The 22,438-nt window shown below is 42.5% G+C and overlaps 1 protein-coding gene across 5 annotated transcripts in view; it reads left to right on the top strand.

Annotated features, from left to right (window-relative positions):
* odr4 (odr-4 GPCR localization factor homolog) overlaps nucleotides 1-20,694 on the top strand; it is a 77,533-nt gene extending 56,839 nt beyond the window's left edge. For 4 of the 5 annotated variants that reach the window (XM_029117293.2, XM_029117294.2, XM_029117292.2 and 1 more), the window contains 3 exons: nucleotides 6,651-6,830; nucleotides 19,138-19,245; nucleotides 19,431-20,694. In XM_029117293.2, the coding sequence (XP_028973126.2) occupies nucleotides 6,651-6,830; nucleotides 19,138-19,245; nucleotides 19,431-19,498 (356 nt within the window). In that variant the 3' untranslated portion in view covers nucleotides 19,499-20,694. The remainder of the gene's footprint in view (nucleotides 1-6,650; nucleotides 6,831-19,137; nucleotides 19,246-19,430) is intronic. The other variant, XM_029117300.2, reaches the window with a different exon arrangement.
* Nucleotides 20,695-22,438: the final 1,744 nt, after the last annotated feature.

Here is a 22,438-nt window from a genome sequence, read left to right as displayed (position 1 = left end):
AATCAATAAATGGACTTGCTCCTACTTACCTTGCTGAAATGATCCAGCCATACGCACCTACACGTAACCTTAGATCGCAAGATGCAGGCCTTTTAATTGTACCTAGAATTTCTAAACAAACAGTTGGCAGCAGGGCCTTTTCTCATAGAGCTCCACTCCTGTGGAATGATCTGCCAATTAAGGTTAGAAATGCAAACTCAGTGCAAACTTTCAAGTGTCTACTAAAAACTCATCTCTACAGCATGGTTTATAATTAGGTGTAGTCTGGCCCGGGGGCGTGTAGGTGACCAGTAGGCTTCATACTGTCCACCCTTGCTGTCTTGCCAGGTGGGCTCTCGTCGCCACTGGGATGCCCTCCCTCCATTGCCTTTCGGGGGAAGAGTCATTGGCTTGTTGTTGACTCTCTGTTGCGCTCTTGTGCAATTGGGCTGTACGCTGCTAGCAATACTCTGCCCTCATTCAGGGGGGTTGCGGTTGGTGGGTGTCCCTTTGGTTGATGCCTGGCAATGTGGTTGGATTGATTTCCTGCCTGTTGGGCCCTGTCCGGGGCCTCCCCCGGGTAGGGCCACAGTGTCACCGGACCCCCCCGTCTCAGTTCCAAAGTGTTACGCTGCTATATTATTGTGCTGGGGGATATGAGGGATGTATTACTAACTTTTCTCAGTCTCCTCCAGTTTTAAATTTTAGGAGGAGATGAGGTCCTGGTCCACACCTGCGGATTACCTGGTTTGGGGGGCCTGTTGCTGTCCCTGTCCTTGTCCACCTGGTCATACTTCTGACCTAGTCTAAAATCAAATAGACTCTGGATTTAGCCCGGAGAAATGTATTTATTATTCCAATTGGACTCTTAATATCTCACCCGGCACAGCCAGAAGAGGACTGGTCACCCCTCTGAGCCTGGGTCCTCTCTAGGTTTCTTCCTAAAATTCGACCTTCTTAGGGAGTTTTTCCTAGCCACTGAAATTCAACACTACTGTTGTTGGCTCCTTGGGGTTTAAGGCCGGGTGTCTCTGTAAAGCACTTTGTGACAACTGCTGTTGTAAAAAGGGCTTTATAAATAAATTTGATTGATTTATTGATTGATAAGAAGCTGGATGGTCCCTCTCCTCTTTAGTCTGGAGAACGGGGCGTCCATGAGTCCCCAAAAATATTTACAAAAAGTATTTGTGGTCTCAGCATGACCTCCCCTGCTAAAATAAAGGTTAAATAAAAATTATATATAATAATAATTTGATTTAATTTGATTAGCACACAAAACAAATAAATAATAACCTTTTCTCTTCCTCAAAGGAATTGCTACAACCCGCATACATCTGACTTTTAAATTTTTTAGAATTTTCTTTGTCATTTAGCAGACACACACACTTTGGTAAGTGATAAAAAATCTGATTAATTGGGATTCTGAAATCCATTCCTAATATGCAGAAATTATTTTTCTAAATCTATGCATTTTGTCTTTGGATGTGTTGAGTTAGTGGGAGGTTAGAGAGAGAGAACCAGCCATTTTGGACAATGCTGATGTTGCTAATATGATATGTGTTGTGGCATTGATGGAGTTGCTTCATGTTTCCTGTTTTGCACAGAAATCAAACTTACACTCGCAGGCTTCCCCCAAACGTCCAGTGAAAGCATGTTTGCTTGTCACAATCAGAGACTAGAGTTACATTTCATGTAATAGAGAGGCAGACATTTCTCAAATGTACATGTTCAACAATTTCCATAACACATCTCTTTTCTTTTCCATTCCACACAATGCACTATAAACCTGATCAACCCACGCCCTCTTCAGTTTAGTCTCGGACATATGCGTTTCCTGAATCAGAGCCACAGAACAGTGTAATTCCTCTAGTCTGAGAATGTATTTCCTTTTGACCGGATCAGTCATTCCTCTAATATTATTACTAATAAAGTTTAACTCAACCATAATCAATGTACGATCCCACAGTATAGCTACCTATCTGTTTACCCATGGATATCAGAATATCTAAACGCCACCAGAACATCGTCCATAACATATGTCAGGACGAAAAAGAAAAAAAGAACACCACAAGTAACACAACAGCAAACTGACACAGCGGTTGAGTTCTAACTGTGTCAAGTCCCAGTTGATAATAGGGCAGAGAGGTGTGACCTACCGTCTCTGTGGAAAAAAAGCGCAAATTGTGCAAATGCGACCAATATTACATTAAAGGTCCCCTGACATGAAATTTTCATTTTGTGAGGTTTTTTAACATTAATATGAGTTCACCTAGCCTATATATAGTCCCAAATTTTCTAAAAATTCCATTCGGTGTAAATTGAGCATTTTCTATCTTTCTCTGACTTGGAGAAAACGGAGAATCAAACAGGCTGATCTGGACCCGTCTCTTTGTGACGTCGCAAGGAGAAATTGTTAACTCCCATGGTAACTCCCCTTTTTCTGCTTTGCCCGCCCAGAGAAAGAATTTAAATAGAGCCAGGTGTGAGGCACACATGTGTGTGAGCGCGACTTCAATTTGTCTACGCGACGAGGAGGGGCATCATGGCTTTTGAGCGAAGGAAACACAATAATTGCTCAGTAATAGGATGTAGAGATGAGCAACGAAGCCTTTTTTTACTTCCTTCGTACATGCCACAGAAGAACCAGTGGAATGATTTCATTTTCTCCGGAAAAGCGCCGACACAGCTTCCCAAAGTTTTGCATGTCTGTGGCAAACATTTCACCGACGACTATGTACATAATGTTACACAACAAAATTATTTACTCCTGCGCGCACATAAATATATAGGCTTTATATATCTTGTGTAACGTGACTTCATGATATGAAGGGAGAATTTTTACATTTAAAAAAACCCTCTTCTCTAAACTAGAATATTTACTGATATAGATGCTAACACAGCTTTAAAATCATCACAAATCAGAGAAACATGAAAAGGCAAAAGCAGATTAGCTTTAGCTTTAACTTACATGATAATCAGACATCCTAACAAAGTATCATATAGACATAATATTTTTAACTAACCATTCGGAAACATCCTTCTGGAGGCGCTGAGCAACTTCTTCATCCGTTGCTTCTCCATCTGGATCGGATTCTGGGTCAAACTGAAATGCTTCAATGTGTCTTCGTGCCATTGCAATATGATCCAGACATACCGGTAAACATGCACGTTACCTTTGCCGCAAGATAGTAAAGGCCACGCCCACCCACCACCTTGCCCCGCCTTTTTCATCCTCATTAAAATTTAAAGTCACAGACACCAATACGGGCCGTTTGAAGGAAGCTCATTCTGTGACTGTATTGTAGTGGCTATAACTCTGCAGCAAGGCTGAATTTTTGAAAAAAGATTTCAGATACAGTACTAGGGACCACTATGGCCTATATTAAAGCCTACAAAAAGTAGCATGTCATGGGACCTTTAACATGCAAAAATGTTCAGAGTGAGTGTATATCCGCTTGCCTTGAAAGAGAACTGGTCCCTGGCTCCATGCTAGTTTTATGATTGCGTCTTTTACTGCAGCATCCAGAAGTCTCACTATTATCATTCTTGTGGGGATTGTTGAATCTTTAGGTTTGGCCACCAGTGAACGATGCTTCCTTTCGATCTTACTGTTCATGTCTGGTGGTAGTATAATTCCTTCTGAAGCATGTCTTTAACAAATCCGGCTGTAAATCTCCCTCCCTTCTGGTATTGGAAAAATCGTTGTTTTGTGATTGCGCATCCTTGTGCTTTCGGCCATGCAGATTCTTTCCTCTAGTTTACCTATTCTCTCCCATGTTCGGCTCGTTGGCCTTTTATGTCAGTAACTGTTTGTTCCAGACGGTCAAGGGCCATTTTAGTGTGGTTGTGTCCATCTTGGTTTTCTTTTGAAGTTTCCTCAGCTCCTCCAGCACTGTTGGGTCTGACTGATATGTGTTTCTGCTAGCCATGTTTTTGGATTCAGCTTGTTACCTTCTTTCACTTTTGAGGGGTACATTTTGTCGTCTTTGTCCAGCGGAGGAACTTGTGTTTTGTGAATGTCTTGTATGTTTTAGAGTCGAAATATTGTATTTCTCATGTTTTTCTTCATGATGTCATCGGGATGTAGGATTTTTTTTGTCACTCTGTATGAACTATAGCCTTGAAACGGATTTCAGGTTCAACTGGAAACTCCTCCATTCTGAATGAGTTGCAGTGGTTTGGGTGCACACGCTGGGAGCTCCACCGAGACTCATTTGCAGTAATCTAAATATGAGATGTCAAGTGTCTAGACAAGTGCTGCTTCCTGAATGTGGTAAGGTTGTACTCTACGAATGCTGTAAAGCATGAACCAGCAGAGCCAGTCATTGACTTGATGTTAGCAGAGAATGTCAGCGTGTCATCTATGGTCACGGCAAGGTTCTTTGGAGGACGCTGTGCAGTTATCAACCATGAAAACATGTTCTGGAGCAGACAGGCCTTCCTTCAAAGGAAGAACAGTTCAATCTTGCAAGATTAAGCTTGAGTTGCTGGGCTGGCATTCAAGCAGTGATGTCCGCCAGGCACATGAAAATGTGTTTTGTCATCTGGGTGCAGGAACGGGCATAGAGACTTGGTTTATAGAGAGAAGATGGTGAAGAACCATGCCTTGGGGAACACCAGTAGTAAAAGGCAGAATGGCAGACACTGATCCTCTCCTCATCACCTGGTAGGATTGACCTGCCTGGCAGGAAGCAATTCTAAAGTAAGCAGAGGCTGAGATACCCAAATCAGAGAGGATGGAAGCTTCTGTTACATTCTTGGTGGAGTGGCCCGGTTTTTAATGTTGATTGGTTAGAGTCGAGGAGATTGTTCTGACATAAGAAGAGAGTTGTTTGGAGAAATCACAAGTGGCAGGATATCAACTGATAAGAGAGGGGGGAAAGCAGTTAATACATGACCAAGTACCACATGTGATCGACCAGTGGGCAATGAGTTAATGAGGAGGAAAGGGGACAGTGAGAGTCTTAGGGCTTTGGACAGCATGGAGAGTAGGGTGGAATAGACTCTGGAGATAGAAGAGAGAAGGATTTAGGATATATGTCTTCAAACATGGGAAATCCATGTTTCTGTCAGGGCCAGGAACTCAAGAGCCTGGAGGGCACTATTGTTTGAGATGTATTCGGGATTGTTGACAGGTATTCTAACACAAGGTTAGAAAGGTTACTATAGAAATTAAAAAGACAGGTGAATAGGGATGAAGAGAGACATTTCACAAAACTGACAGCAATGTTTTTTTTTTTTTTTTTTTTACATGGGTCAACAAGTATCTTACTTTCTTAAATTCCTCAAATTACTCCTCAGAACAACTCGGCAGAGCTGTCTATTTCAGCGACAGTCTTAGATGCAGGCGACAACACTGCCATTAGACAAGATTCTGCTTCAAGCTGCAGTGTGAGGAAATAAAAAAGCCTAAATACTCACTAATTGAAAACAGCCAAGTGAAGGACAAACCACACCCCTACTAGCCTGAGAGTTAATTAACTCAGCAATCGCTACCAAAACAAATTAACTGCTACAGAACTTCTAAGATTAACTGGTCTATTGAGAGCAGAAACAAACTACTTGATAGACTCTGTGCACCAGCGTAGTGAGGAACTTCCGCTTTTGTCTAGAAGTCGGTATTGCAGTTTCCGGTTTACGTGACTCATTTAATTTTCAAGGTACAAGTGGGGCATCATTTTAATCAGGATAATTTCCTCTTTTTAATAAAATATGGCTTGCGCCATTCAATGACTTCAAACACTAGACTAGAAATAGTCAGAAAAGGCGATTTTTTTATATATACTTCCACGTAACGCAGATTTAAGCGCAATTAATACCATATAGGTCCAGAAGTTTACTTCCTATGCCAGTTGTTATTTTTCTGTTTCGTTGTGAAATGAGGTTACAGTAGTAAAATAAAAGAGGAGACCTGTTTCGGTGCTTTTTTGAGGCTATGGAATTTTAAGCTTCATTCAGGTTGAAGAGGCTGAACGATGGTTCGTTTCAGTTCACTTGCTATGACACGCTAGCGTTCCAGCTCAGCCAGTGTTCTTTTGCCGTTTTTGAGGCTAGGGTGAATTTTTATGTGTTCTATTGTACTACACTAAAAAGGAACACATCGCTAACTAGCTTAGCCGATAGCCGGCCGGCACACCACAGTAAACTACTTACCCTCGTAGTTGTGCAGATAACTCGATACGTAGAGTTTGAATCCCTTGTTCCGCTTGCTTGTTGGAGCAGGGGACCAGGCATCAACAATTCGATGGACATCACTAATGCTTATTTTAGGCAGGTCTTGGAGACATCTACTAAAAACTGAAATTTTGGGAGAAGCGGGTGATCGCCTTAAGTAAACCGGAAAATGAAATGCCGACATCTGGCTAAAGCGGAGGTTCCTCCATACGCTTATGCACAGAGCCTATTGCTTGTTTCAAGGCAAACAAAGCATCAAAATGAAAAAGGCAGTTAATTACTTCTGTCTACAGTAGATCAGCCAAGCTCCAAAAGATCATCTGACAAAGTTAAATAAAAAAAAAACTGAAACTAAAATGTAAAAAAATATATGATGCTTTTCTATAATTGACAAGTCATTTTAAGAAATTACTAGCCTAGTAGTTAATACTCAGTAGGCAAGCAGATTTTGGATGACTTAAATTAGTACTGACTTTTTGCTCTCCTCTTCTCGGCAGGGTCGGTCGAACAGGTGCTTCCTCGGAGAGTGTTTGCCTCTTTGCCCGGCATGACTCTATGTGTGTGTGACTACATGTTTCCAGATGAGTGTCTGTCGGATGTAAGTGATCGTCTCAAAGAGTTGCTGGACTGGGACATGCCCGAGGACAGTATAGACACCTCTCAGGAGGCCATCATAGGTGGGTTTCCATGATTTCAGTCATTTGTGAACATTGCATAAGGAGATACTTAAATCATTATAAATAGGTTATTGCTTTAGAGTGGATCTGTGGAAAAATATTTTTATTTTCCATGGCAAAGCATACATGCCATAGTGTACATATTCCAGACAGTGTGTATTTCCTGTTTTGCTATGAACTGTGTGGTCTGGAAAAGTAGGAAACAAGGCAAGCGTAGTTCAGCCGGCCCACAATAAAGAGAGATGATCGTTGTTGCCCTCCCTGGAGGCAAACCCGGGTCTCCCACATAAGAGGCTGTGTCTTTAATCACTACACCACTCAGCAATACATTGCTGGGTGTCGGTATAGCCTCTTGACATTATCACATTTTTGTCACGCAGTAATATCACGCAGTTTTAATATTTAGCTAGACACCATTAACCATTGTGTAACGTTTTTTTGAAGTTAAAATGTTCTGCTCTCATTTTCAATATTCAATAAATTTTCAATAAAAGTACAGTAAGTGCAACCAACATTTCAACAGTAGGTTTACCTGCTACTTGTGCTTTTGTTTTTCAACATAAAAATACTACTATATTAATATCAAAAATAAAGCGCAACCAACATCTCTTCAGGTTGAATTAACAGTAGGTTTACCTGCTACTTTTGCTGTTGTTTTTCAACATAGAAATAATACAAATACAGTATTAATATCAAAAATGAAGTGCAACCAACACTTTCCACACACTGGACTGCAATGGTGGCTTGATAATTTCTTGCTCGTCGGCTTCTCTGCCATCTGCCATGCTATGTTTTGTTGTCTTTGCGCTGCTGCTGGCCCGCGGCAATGACGTCACGGATAGGTAGACTGAATCGAGTAACGTTTATCGCCTTTATCATTAAAAGTGCTAAGAAAAAACATTCCTATAAAGTCTGACATGCTTAAATCCAATGGGTTATTTCCTAGTATCGATACAATCGATTGATTACATTTTAAAACAATGTTAGATCGATATATGTCGTCCGGAAGGCCAACTTGCTGAGCACAGATCGATTTTAGTTGGATCATAGGAATATATATCGATACATCAATGTAGTAGATGGATCGTTACACCCCTACCACCAACACATGACCACAATCTGAGTAATCAAAGAATGTACGTACGACAAGCTTGTTTTGTGCGTTCTCTGTGCCACTCCCACAAAGCCCATAAAACAACAAAACCATATAACAGCACTCTTTTCTTACTCCTATTTGTTAGACTTTCAATTATTAACTCCTCGCAACATACTAAATATTAACAATATAGAAATTAATAGATAAACAGTAGAAAAGATAAAAACCTATCTGGCAACTTATGAAAGGTATTGATAACGGTTTCAAGAAAAGCAATTGCGTTTCTATGAACACAAAAACAAGAAACAATTAACCACAGAGTAATAAAGAAATACAGCTCTGGGAAAAAAATTAAGAGACCACTCCTAATATTTCTTAAATCAGCATCTCTACATGTATGGCAGCCATTCCATACCAGTGTCTGTTAAATTCCAACACAGGCACACTTCATTTTACTTAATTAGGGTGATTGGGTGATTACCTGAACCAAATCAAATTTTACGAGGAAAAGTATAAAAACACTGCTGTGGTCATCACTCTTCTCTTGGAATATCACCAGCTGGATGGCAAAAACAGTGCAAGTAGTACCTCAAATATAATTTGAATAAAAAAAGACTATTCAGCATGACAAAAGAGTAGAAAAGAAAAGCTTTGAGTGAGGAAAAGAAGGGTTAAATTCTGGCTTTACTGGCAGAGGGATACAGTGAGGGTCAGGTTGCTTTCATACTGACATTTTCCACTGACTGAGATGACTCATTCGAATGTCACTCAACAACCGTAGGATGACATCATGTGACCTACAAAAAGAATTGCAAACAGTAGCTGGGCTGAAGTGCATGGCGAGGACGGTTTGAAACAGGCTCCTAGGAGCAGGGCTGAAGTCACGCAAAGCTAGAAAAATGCCCTTCATCAGTGAGAAGCAAAGAAGAGCCAGGCTGAAGTTTGCATAAGACCATAAGGATTAGACCGTAGAGGAATGGATTAAAGTCACATTTTCAACTTTCCCCAACACATGGTCGTCTAATGGTTAGACGGAGACCTGGAGAGGCCTACAAGCCACAGTGCCTTGCACCCACAGTGAAATTTGATCGGTGATGATCTGGGTATTCTTCAGCAAGGCTGGAATCGGGTAAATTTGTCTTTGTGAAGGATGCATGAATTAAGCCAAGGTTATCCTGGAAGAACACCTGCTTCTTTCTGCTCTGACAATGTTCCCCAACTCTGACAATTGTTTTTTCAGGCAGGACAATGCTCCATGCCACACAGCCAGGTCAATTAAGGTGTGGATGGAGGACCACCAGATCAAGACCCTGTCATGGCCAGCCCATTCTCCAGACCTGAACCTCATTGAAAACCTCTGAAATTTGATCTAGAGGAAGATGAATGGTCACAAGCCATCAAACAAAGCCAAGCTACTTGAATTTTTATGAAATTCAAAGCCGAGCTACTTGAATTTCTGTTGGGTGGCATAAAGTCACCCAACAACAATGTGACAGGCTGGTGGTGAGCATGCCAAGACGCATGTAAGCTGTGATTAAAAATCAGGGTTATTCCACCAAATATTGATTTCTGAACTTTTCCTAAGTTAAAACATTATTATTTTGTTGTTGAAAATGTGCATTTGTTTTCTTAGCATTTTTTAAGGTCTGAAAACAATGCATCTTTCTTTTGGTTATTTTGACCAGTTGTTGTTTTTCTACAGAAAAATACTCTAAATGACAATATTTTTATTCAGAATTTGGGTGTAATGTTGTCAGTAGTTTACAAGATATAACAAAAATTGTCATTATACTCAAAAACATACCTATGAATAGTAAAACCGGAGAAACTGATAATTTTACAGTGGTCTCTTAATTTTTTCCAGTCGTTTTTTTTCCAGTCGTATGCACGACTGTACGCTATTGTATTAAGAAAACAGGCTACCAAGATTGAAACGCGCATCCACCCCTTGGGTGGGGCTAGAATCTTAATTGTTTATGAGCCTTAATCTATGGAAACGTTTCAATACTCATCTTCCCTAGGGTAAAGGGGGGAAGATTTTTTTATCAAAACATACTCCTCAAAACATACTTCCTAAGAATAACCTCTTTGAAAAGTCAGATTCACTTTAGACCCAAAACAGACACATTGTTTTCTGATCAACCGCTTCACTTCTCCATGAGACTGAAAATTCTGTCCCCTTTTTATTGTTCTTTGGCAGTCACTTGAAACAAATATCTGTGAGACCCAATAAACCAAACCCCTACCCTGAGAGCCCCAAAAAAACAGACCCTTTTTATTGTTCTTAGGCTTGAAACAAATTTGTGAGACCCAATAAACCAAACACCTTGACCAGCCTCTCCCTTCCCTTCACCTACCCAACACCCAGACCCTTTGACCTGGGTGATGTTTTTTTGTAAAACAAAATTCCTCATCATGTTTGAGTTGCAGTGGGGAAGGCCAAACATGGATTAGTAACCTGGAGGAACTTTCCACTTGATCTACTAGATGTCAGCAGGATCTGGGTTAAGTTTCATGGCCATTTGATATAAAATTCAGTGATCTACTTACTCATTTGTAAAGCAAGGCCAAAGTGACCTTTCCAGATTGGACACTTTATGCCAAATTGGACAATTTGGACACATTTTGAATTTTCACGTTCATACATACCCAGAACATACAACAGTGCAAAAGTGATTAATATAAGGGTTACACACTCCCAGGAATGTTACACATGATGGAAAGTTAGCTTTCCTTCATAAAGGTACTAACAGGAAGCGCCACAAGGAGGCAGGTTACAATGATCTAACATGTGGTGTTTGCATCATATTTGGTGATCTAACATCATAATTGGTGTTTTCATCATATGTGGTTTTTGCATAATATGTGATCTAACATCATATGTGGTGTTTGTATATTATGTGGTGATCTACCATTATATGTGGTGTTTGCAAAATATCTTAGATCACCATATATGATGTTAGATCATATCTGGTATATATGCCTCCTTACACACATAGATAGTAAGCAAACAGTTGGCAAGAGTAGAAAGGAAAAGAGTAGAAGGGAATAGGAGAAAGAAGGGGGAGACTTATTGACTTCTGGGACATCTCTGAAATGGCCAGTCAGATGATGGCGTCAGAGTGGGAGTCAAGAGCCAGAGGGACCTCCTGAATCACTGTTGGTTATTCAGGGAGTAATATGGGGATGAATAGGCCATAAGAAACAGCCACAAAATGTCATTCTCCTCTGACCTCTAGCATCAACAAGGCATTTTCGCCCACAGGACTGCCGCATACTGGATGTTTTTCCCTTTTCAATGTTTTTCCCTTTTTTTTGTTTTTTCCCTATTCTTTGTAAACACTAGAAATGGTTGTGCGTGAAAATCCCAGTAACTGAGCAGATTGTGCAATACTCAGACCGGCTTGTCTGGCACCAACAACCATGCCACGCTCAAAATTGCTTAAATCACTTTTCTTTTCCATTCTGACATTCAGTTTGGAGTTCAGGAGATTGTCTTGACTAGGACCACATCCCTGAATGCATTGAAGCAACTGCCATGTGATTGGTTGATTAGATAATTGCATTAATGAGAAATTGAACTGGTGTCCCTAATAATCCTATAGGTGAGTGTATAATATGCCTATAAAAAAAGAAACAAATATTTACAACACTTTGCACACTTTGTGGCATAAATGTTTGGTGTCCTGGCGCCGGGACGGTTGCAGCTCAGTGGAGGTAACAGGTTAAACCACACAAAGGACGATATAGCTTGTACACTTTGATCTTGAACTGCCACCTTAACGTGGTGGAGGGGTTTGAGTACCCGAGTGACCCTAGGAGCTATGTTGTCTGGAGCTATATGCCCCTGGTAGGGTCTCCCAAGTCAAACAGGTCCTGGGTGACGGGTCAGACTAAGAGCGGTTCAAAAACGCTTTAATAATGGAAACCATTTTGAGGACTGTGACGTCGCATGGTATGGCGTAGCCGGGGCCCCACCCTGGAGCCAGGCCCGGGGTTGGGGCTCGTATGCGATCGCCTGGTGGCCGGGCCTTTACCCCACGGGGTCCGGCCGGGCTCAGCCCGAAGGAGCGACGTGGGGCCGCCTTCTTGTGGGCTCACCACCTGCAGGAGGGACCATAAGGGGTTGGTGCGTAGAGGATAGGGCGGCAGTCGAAGGCGGGGCCTTGACAACCCGATCCCTGGACACAGAAACTAGTTCTAGGGACGTGGAACGTCACCTCGCTGGCGGGGAAGGAGCCTGAGATTGTGCGTGAGGTTGAGGTACCGACTAGAGATAGTCGGGATCACCTCTACGCATGGCTTGGGCTCTGGAACCACACTCCTTCAGAGAGGATGGATTCTTCTCCCCTCTAGAGTTGCCTATGGTGAGAGGCTGGTGTGGGTTTGCTTATAGCCCCCCAGCTCTGCCGCCATGTGTTGGAGTTTACCCCGGTGAATGAAATGGTCGTTTCCCTGCACCTACAGGTCGGGGATAGGTCTCTCACTGTTGTTTGTGCCTACGGGCCGAACGGCAGTGCAGAGTACCCAACCTTCTTGGAGTCTCTGGGAAGGGTGCTGGAAAGTGCTCCGAGTGGAGACTCCATCGTTCTACTGGGGGACTTCAACGTCCACGCGGCCGCTCGGAGCTGTGGCCGTAAGGTCTCCGGTGCCTCTCGAGGCGGCAATCCCCGAACCCGGTGGTGGACACCGGAAGTAAGGGATGCCGTCAAGCTGAAGGAGTCCTATCAGGCCTGGTTGGCTTGTGGGTACTGGCAGGCCAAGCGGACTGCAGCCCGGGTGGTTGTCGAGGCAAAAACTTGGGCCTGGGAGGAGATCGGTGAGGCCGTGGAGAAGGACTATCGGCTGGCCTCAAAGAGATTCTGGCAAACCGTACGGCGCCTCAGGAGAGGGAAACGGTGCCCTACCAACGCTGTTTACAGTAGAGGTGGGCAGCTGTTGACCTCAACTGGGGATGTCGTTGGGCGGTGGAAGGAGTACTTCAAGGATCTCCTCAATCCCGCCGTCACGTCTTCCATTGAGGAAGCAGAGGCTGAGGGCTCAAAGGTGGACTCGTCCATCACCCGGGCTGAAGTCACTCAGGTAGTCAAGAAACTCCTCGGTGGCAAGGCACCAGGGGCGGATGAGATCTGCCCTGAGTACCTCAAGTCTCTGGATGTTGTGGGGCTATCTTGGTTGACATGCCTTTGCAGCATCGCGTGGCGGTCGGGGACAGTGCCTCTGGGATGGCAGACCGGGGTGGTGGTCCCTCTTTTTAAGAAGGGGGACCGGAGGGTGTGATCCAACTACAGGGGGAACACACTTCTCAGCCTCCCCAGGAAAGTCTATGCCATGGTACTGGAGAGGAGAATATGGCCGATAGTAGATCCTCGAATTCAGGAGGAACAGTGTGGTTTTCGTCCAGGCTGTGGAACACTGGACCAGCTCTATACCCTCTACAGGGTGATGGATGGTTCATGGGAGTTTGCCCAACCAATCCACATGTGTTTTGTGGCTTTGGAGAAGGCATTCGACTGTGTCCCTAGCGGCATCCTGTGGAGGGTGCTTCGGGAGTATGGGGTCCTGGGTCCTTTGCTAAGGGCTGTCAGGTCCCTGTACGACCGAAGCAGGAGCTTGGTTCACAATGCCGGCAGTAAGTCAGACATGTTCCCAGTGCATGTTGGACTCCGGCAGGGCTGCCCTTTGTCGCCGGTTCTGTTCGTAATTTTTATGGACAGAATTTCTAGGTGCAGCCAGGGGCTGGAGGGTGTCAGGTTTGGGGACCACACGATTTCGTCTCTGCTCTTTGCGGATGATGTTGTCGTGTTTGCCCCTTCAAACCAGGACCTTCAGCATGCACTGGGACAGTGTGAAGCGGTTGGGATGAAAATCAGTACCTCCAAATCCGCGGCCATGGTCCTCAGTCGGAAAAGGGTGGCTTGCCCACTTCAGGTTGGTGGAGAGTTCTTGCCTCAAGTGGAGGAGTTTAAGTATCTAGGGGTCTTGTTCACGAGTGAGGGAAGGATGGAACGGGAGATTGACAGACGGATCAGTGCAGTTTCTGCAGTAATGTGGTCGATGTATCGATCTGTCGTGGTGAAGAAAGAGCTGAGCCGCAAGGCAAAGCTCTCGATTTACCGGTCAATCTACGTTCCTACTCTCACCTATGGTCATGAGCTTTGGGTCATGACCGAAAGGACAAGATCCCGGATACAGGCGGCTGAAATGAGCTTTCTCCGCAGGGGGACTGGGCGATCCCTTAGAGATAGGGTGAGAAGCTCGGTCACCCGGGAGGAGCTCAGAGTAGAGCCGCTGCTCCTCCACATCGAGAGGGGTCAGCTGAGGTGGCTTGGGCATCTGTTCCGGATGCCTCCTGAACGCCTTCCCGGGAAGATGTTTAGGTTATAATGGAACAAAGGGAATGTGTTTGATTGACATGAGACAGATGGCAGCATCTTACCACACCCCTTTTTCCTATGTGATGTATACAGTTGAATGTGCTATATTGAGTTAGAGACTATTCACTGTTACTTTGTAACCTGCTTACTCTCTCCTTGCAAGTTTATAATAAACCGTTTATTGCGCAATTGATTTCTCCTGTCTTACCTACCATTTTCATAGAACTGTTTTGCACTTTAGAAATTGCCATCACACCCTCAGAAGGGACTTCCTCACCCCATACTCCCGCAGCACCTCCCACAGTATCTCTCGGGGGACCCGGTCATACGCCTTCTCCAGATCCACAAAACACATGTAGACAGGATGGGCATATTCCCAGGCCCCCTCCAGGATCCTTGCAACAGTAAAGAGCTGGAATCCGCATTGTTCTTCTTCAATCTGAGGTTCAACTATCTGCCGAACCCTCCTTTCCAGTACCTTTGAGTAGACTTTCCCAGGGAGGCTGAGAAGTGTGATACCCCTGTAATTGGCACACACTCTCTGGTCCCCCTTTTTGATCAGGGGAACCACCCTGGGCTGGCACTCCTTAGGCACTTTCCCCGACTCCCACACAATGTTGAAGAGGCGTGTCATCCAAGACAACCCACTCCACACCCAAAGCTTTCAACATTTCTGGACGGATCTCGTCAATCCCCGGAGCTTTGCCACTGTGGAGTTGTTTGACTACCTCAGTGACTTCTGCCATGGAGATTGACGATGCTTCCCCATCAGCCTCCAGCTCTGCCTCCACTATAGAGGGCGTGTTAGTGGGATTTAGGTGTTCCTCAAAGTGTTCCTTCCATCGCCCAATTACCTCCTCAGTTGTGGTCAACAGTGTCCCATCCTTACTGTACACAGCTTGGATAGTTCCCCATTTTCCCCTCCTGAGGTGGTGGACGGTTTTCCAGAAACACCTTGGTGCCGACCGAAAGTCCTTCTCCAATGGCTTCCCCAAACTCCTCCCAAGCCCGCTGTTTTGCCTCTGTCCCATCAGAGGTCGCAGCCCTTCGGGTCTGTCTGTACACTGCAACCGTCTCCGGAGTCTTCCGGGATAACAGTCAAGAATATCGTTTTTATTTTGTTTCACTGATAATTAATTACTGTAATACCTTTGATGAATTACATAAGAAGCTGGATGAGTTGCATTGATGAAATTCACGCAAGTTGGAACAGCCTGTAATTTCAATGATTTACTTTGATTTCTGGTGTGAGTTTGAATCCAGCCCACAATCGGTTGATCATTTTGGTTTCCATTAACCATTGTTAAATCATTTTGTTTTCAATGAATTATTCAATGTACATTAAAGATTTCACTCTTAAATATATTTCGTTCATCGAGACCCAATGTGTGATTTGTGTTCCCCTTAATTATTTGGAGTAATGTATTTCGAGACTTTACTTCTTTTTTAACACCATATTTCTACACTGTAACTGATTAAGCATTGGTACTGAAACATTTGTTTGCAATTACAGAGATCAAAAGTTTCCTGTAGTTCTTGACCAGGTTTGCACACACTGCAGCAGGGATTTTGGCCCACTCCACTCCACTCGCAAGTTTTTGCCTGGTAATTAGTTATAGCCAATTACTAACAACAGTATGATGTTATTCTAAGCAGCTAACATTGTCCTTGCTGGCAAGCTGACGTTATTAGAAGCTGGTATTAGTTGCAAAACCTGCAAACAATGTCTGCTGAATAGATGTACAGTCAATAACTATAGCCATGTCTGCTGTCTGTATAGCTAGCCACATTAACACCAATATATGAGGCAATTACTAACAACAGTTTGAGGTTAGATAGGTAGCTAGCATTTTAGCTGACTTCACTTATTTTACAGATGAATTGCCACATCAGTGTCAAAGATTAATGCATTTTGCTCCATGAGTTCCCTCCATGGTGGTTAGGCAGCTACACCAATGCTCACTCCTAATGGTGTCTATCTGCCCCTCTTTTACCAGATTTGCTTTCTTTTGATCCAAACCGTATTTTCTTAGGTACTGTTACATTCTGAACTTCTTAATTAAAAAAAAATGTAATTGGCTAGTGTCTCTGGCCGCTTCATACACAAAATAAGAGTAGCCACTTCCTTAATATTTCCAGCCTCAACTCTTTGTTTGATACATCAAACGCATCACTTCCTGTGCACTGGATAACGTTTCCTGCAACTTCAAAATGTATTTATAAAGCGCTTTTTACAACAGCAGTTGTCACAAAGTGCTTTACAGAGACACCCGGCCTTAAACCCCAAGGAGCCAACAACAGTAGTGTTGAATTTCAGTGGCTAGGAAAAACTCCCTAAGAAGGTCGAATTTTAGGAAGAAACCTGGAGAGGACCCAGGCTCAAAGGGGTGACCAGTCCTCTTCTGGCTGTGCCGGGTGAGATATTAAGAGTCCAATTGGAATAATAAATACATTTCTCTGGGCTAAATCCAGAGTATATTTGATTTTAGACTAGGTCAGAAGTATGACCAGGTGGACAAGGGCAGGAACAGCAACGGTCCCCCCAAACCAGGTAATCCGCAGGTGTGGACCAGGACCTCATCTCCTTCTAAAATTTAAAATTGGAGGAAACTGAGAAAAGTTAGTAGTACATCCCTCATGTCCCCCAGCACAATAATATAGCAGCGTAACACCTTCGAAACTGAGACGGGGGGGGTCTGGTGACACTGTGGCCCTACCCGGGGGAGGCCCCGGACAGGGCCCAACAGGCAGGAAATCAATTGCCAGGCATCAACATTGCCAGGCATCAACCAAAGGGACACCCACCAACCGCAACCCCCCTGAATGAGGGCAGAGTATTGCTAGCAGCGTACAGCCCAAGTGCGCAACAGAGAGTCAACAACAAGCCAGTGACTCTTCCCCTGAAAGGCAATGGAGGGAGGGCATCCCAGTGGCGACGAGAGCCCACCTGGCAAGACAGCAAGGGTGGACAGTATGAAGCCTACTGGTCACCTTCACGCCCCCGGGCCAGGCTACACCTAATTATAAACCATGCTGTAGAGATGAGTTTTTAGTAGACACTTGAAAGTTTGCACTGAGTTTGCATTTCTAACCTTAATTGGCAGATCATTCCACAGGAGTGGAGCTCTATGAGAAAAGGCCTTGCTGCCAACTGTTTGTTTAGAAATTCTAGGTACAATTAAAAGGCCTGCATCTTGCGATCTAAGGTTACGTGTAGGTATGTATGGCTGGATCATTTCAGCAAGGTAAGTAGGAGCAAGTCCATTTATTGATTTATAGGTTAACCATCCATAGTCGACATCCGCGATACCACGGACAGTGTTCATTTGCATAAATATTTCAAAAAATAGATTCGCCATAATCGTCCGATTCCAATGGTATATTATTTGTAGCCACTTTCCTGAAGCGTTCCGTGTATAATTGGGGTTTTCCGTGTATAATATGGGTTGTATAGTTGTATAGTTTGGGTTGCTATGAGAACTTTTCACCAGGCAACGACATTGCCTGTTCATCTTAGAAAGGCTCATTTGTACATCAGAATAAATATTACAAGCGTGTACATCACTATATATGATGTTTTGAACCATAATACATCGTTTGTATTATATATAAGATATAAAAATTAATATTTAGTCAAAATAGTATGGGGATGTTCTTGAGTTTTTGGGAAGAAATTGGTAATTTTTCTAAGTTTATAAAACATAAGTCCAAACGTAACTAGCGATCTAGTGCTGCCACTACGACCATGCAGCCGTCAAGGTTCACAGTGAGATCTGCTAACAACGCTCTTTGTTTTTTGGGTCCTAAAAGGAGCATTTCTGTTTTATTTGAGTTTAAGAGCAAGAAATTCTCTGTCATCCACTTCCTAATATCTGAAACGCATGCTTCCAAAATAGCTAAATGGAAACATCATGCAACTGCGAGAGCCGACCTGTTTTTTCCATAGGAGCAGTACAAGGTATACAGAGGTTTTTTAGATGCGGGCCTGGGACTGTCTGATATGGTAGGAATTCATCCATGATCCAGATTAATAGAATACCGATGTGTTAATGCAAAAATCCTATGTAGTTCAGCTTTAAGTGTGATTACATTTGGTACACATGATCAGTGTTGTTATTTTAGTGTATATATGAATGATGTTTCCATTTTACCACATTGAAAAGGTTAAACCATACATGCCATATTGTTTGCAACTATGGACATGGGTTTGATGTGTCCTACTGAAAAGAAATAGCAATATGGCTAGTTTTAGCTGAATGCTTGCAGCTTTAATTTTGTGTTGTTTTTCTGAGAAAATGTATATTTGTTTTTAACTTAAATATTGTATGTTGGACCTTATTAAAGGAGAAATAGTGTTGTGCTGAATGTAACATGAATTCTCTTGATTTCAGTGTTGATAATTTTCATGATAATTTTCATTTAGGGTATGTCACCCTTTTATATCCAATGTTGGCCCACAAAAGTGGCCTCTATCATTTATGTAATTTTGAATAATTTGGAATATACAAAGGAAAATATGAAAACGTACAGCTACACCACCCCAACGTTTTGTGATCATTGTCATTGTGCTTTCTTTTAGAAACTGCCACATTTACTTCCAGGGGGTTATGAGTCCCCTGCTTTTTGAATTTATTTTTTAATAAGGCAATTGTGGGAGTGTTAACCTCTATTAGAAATTAACCTGATTAACCTGAACCAAAATTAATCAAAAGGCTGTATGCATCACAGGCTGCATACTTGTGAATAGAATATAATTTATTAAAGATGCATGAACTTAAAATGATTAATCTTTCCCTTCCTGCATAACCAAATGAAAACAAAGTTTCTTCAACAGGACGCACTTCATTGAAGCTGAAGACTACATCCACTGTTGACACTGTTCCTGAGATGCCCTGTGACCATCCCAATAAAGCTCCTAAAAGCCTCAAAAACTATTACATCAGTATGTCCTTTAAATATTATTTATGATCTAATGAGTAAAACACTGTTTCTGTATATATAGGCATGTACCGGAAGAGTAGATGGTAAAAAAAATTGGGTAATAGGATTGTGATCACTTAACCTCCTTTCATGACACATACTAAACATATTATCATCAAGAATTTAACATAGCTGTTTGTTGTGCAGGTGTTGCCATGGCAGCTGCAGTGGCACTCCTTGCCACAGGGACTTCATTACTCTACCTGAGCGACTAATGATGGATGAATGGAAACGTAATGTATTCATCTATACACACAAACACATAGAATACACAAGCTGTTGGTGTGTGTAATGACTCAAATACTTTAATATCTATATTTACATGAAATTGGGTTTGCATGTTTGTTATGTAAGCAAATGCAAGCTATATGATTGCTTTGATAATTAAAAATTTTCTGAAACATTGTATACACACATTTTTGATTTTACTTTTTTCAGGTGTAAGGCTTAGGAAAACATTTGTATAGCATTACAGTGTGATGTACTGTCTTACATTTTTTGTGTGTCTAATAAACAAGTTGATGAATATCTTCAAAATGTTATTATTGAATTAAATCCGTAAAAACATTTCTGCTAATTTCAGTTCTTTCAGTTTGATTTAGTCATATCTGTTTCTGATATGTGCCATTCATATGTTCCACTCCTATCACCCTGCTGTGTCAACCATGTGTATCAGACCACTTCTGTTCCACAGTGCTGATAATGAACTACAGAAATCCATCTGAAGTCCCTACAGAGCATTCATATTGAATATAGCATTTTGCAATGACGTACATTAGGGTGATCCCACTGCATTACGGACAATGCTATCGCCCTGACGATACACAGTGCCCTCTTCCACCTGGAAAAAAGCAACACATACGTGAGGATGCTGTTCATGGACCACAGCTCTGCATTCAACATTATTGTGCCTGGCAAGCTTGTTCCTCAGCTCAGGCATGTTATGGAACTTGTGTAATGTACATTTTAGAAATGTCTGCTTTTCTATTACCTGTTATGTAACTCTGGTTTTTGTTTGTGACATCTGACTGATACCAGTGGATCATTGGGTTCTCTGACCATCTGTTAATCAGCCTCAGCCAATGGTAACCAAGGGTATCTGTCCTTTCTTCTTCAGGAATGTGATTGACTGTCTTTTACGATGTTCCCCTTGCCCCTACTTGGGTAAATTTCTTTGACAGGATAGAGGAAGACACAAGCGGGGGCAGGAGAGATAAGGAAAAAATGTTGTCTTTAGAGAATGAATAAGCAGTTTCCTTAGTTCCTTGGGATAAGGTGGGGGGACAGCCCACCCTTTGGGTAAAACGTATGCATTGTTGACTTAAGACAGCTGTGCAGTATCTTTCCACACCCCTTTTAACTGTAATAAATACTGACAGTTCATGTATTTTCCTCAGAGATTCCTCATACGTTTATTCTGTAAGCTTTTGATGTGTCTCTCCTTGCAAATAAATTATACAGCTAATTTTGCCAATATTTAGTCTCTCTACTTACTTCCATTAAAAGTTCTTATCAATGAAATTTCTGTAACAGGACCCTGGGACTTAACACCTCCCTTTGCAATTGGATCCTGGACTTCCTGACGGGCAGTCCCCAGGTGGGGAGAATGGGCAACCTCACCTCCTCTGCATTGACCCTGAGCACTGGAGCCCCACAGGGTTGCGTGCTCAGTCCCCTCCTGTACTCCCTGTTCACATGTGACTGCATGGCCACACCCAATTCCAACACCATCCTCAAATTCTGGGATGACACTTCCATCCTGGGTCTCATCTCCAACAACGATGAGACCGCTTACAGGGAGGAGTTAAAGAACCTGGCTACATAGTGCCAGTACAACAACTCTCTCAACGTCTGCAAGACTAAAGAGATGATTGTGGACTTAAGGAAGCAGCCGAGGGGTGTCAAGCCCTCATAAACATTAATGGAGCTTAAGTGGAGAGAGTCTCTGAATTCTAGATTCTCTGTGGGTTCATCAGAGATGACCTCACTTGGTCCAGACAAATGAACTTGGCAGTGAAAACTGCCCAAATCCTTCTAAACATGTATTTAAAAACGCTGCAACCTCTACAGGTGCACCACTGAAAGCATCCTCTCAGGCTGCATTACTGCCTGGTACGGCAGCTGCTTCAGACTGCAAGTCCCTCCAGAGGGTGGTAAAGTCTGCGGAGCGTGTCATCGGCTGCCATCTCCCCTCCATGCTAGGAATCTACCATACAATGCATGAAGTATCATCAAAGTTCGCTGCCACCCAGTAGACACTTACCGGAACATCGGGGCATGCACTTCCAGACTCACAGTTTTTTCTCTCTGGCCATAACCAGCAACACTGATTCTGATCATACAGCATAACAGTGTTTTCATGTTTCTTTTAAGAATTTATATTTTATTTTATTACCTGATCTGTATCAGGAAATCAGCTTGTCCTCTGAAATTGACATCTCAATTTCAAACTGACCAAAATAGTGTTAAGATTTTTTATAAATAAATTAATATAATTTTCTAATGAAAAGTCTAAGTGATATACTAAATAATACATAAAATAAATTAAATAATGCATAACATATTTTCCATGAAAAATATACAAGAATGTGGTTTTAGAATGGAGTTTGAGTATGAAAATAACTATAATTAAAAAAAAACACAGGCTGTTTAATTTTCGGCAAACCCTACAAGAAGTACAGTGTCATAACTCCGTCATAACCATGTCATAATATATGTCAGCTGACATAACGTCATATTCTGTCATTACATGGTCACGACACTGTAATGACCCATACTTAAATATATTATTGTCATGGAAGTCACTAAATGGGAAAGGCAGAGAGACTAGATTATTTTCACAAGTGAAGCTTTATTCAAGATTTGCAAACCTGGAGCAGTTAACAACACTCTCAGCAGAGTTAGGTCAAGAGCTCCCCATTGAAGTTTGAGTTAAGGCCTATTTACATTCAGTACAGCTTACTGTGTCCCCCTTGTATGCATGGTTAGTCTACATGTCTCAAGATCAACATTATCAATATTATCAGAAAAACTTGTCTGAGAGGTTGGGTCATAACTTGCTGGTTTGCACTATGGCAGCACAGTCATGAGGGTCACCATCATCATCTGTTGGCAAAAGAGTAGCAGGGTTCAGAATCTCTTTAGTGTAATATGAG

This window comes from Esox lucius, chromosome 3 (assembly GCF_011004845.1).
Source record: "Esox lucius isolate fEsoLuc1 chromosome 3, fEsoLuc1.pri, whole genome shotgun sequence".
Classification (NCBI taxonomy): domain Eukaryota; kingdom Metazoa; phylum Chordata; class Actinopteri; order Esociformes; family Esocidae; genus Esox; species Esox lucius.
Note: the sequence above shows the minus strand (reverse complement) of the source record. Positions and strands in the feature narration are given on the sequence as shown.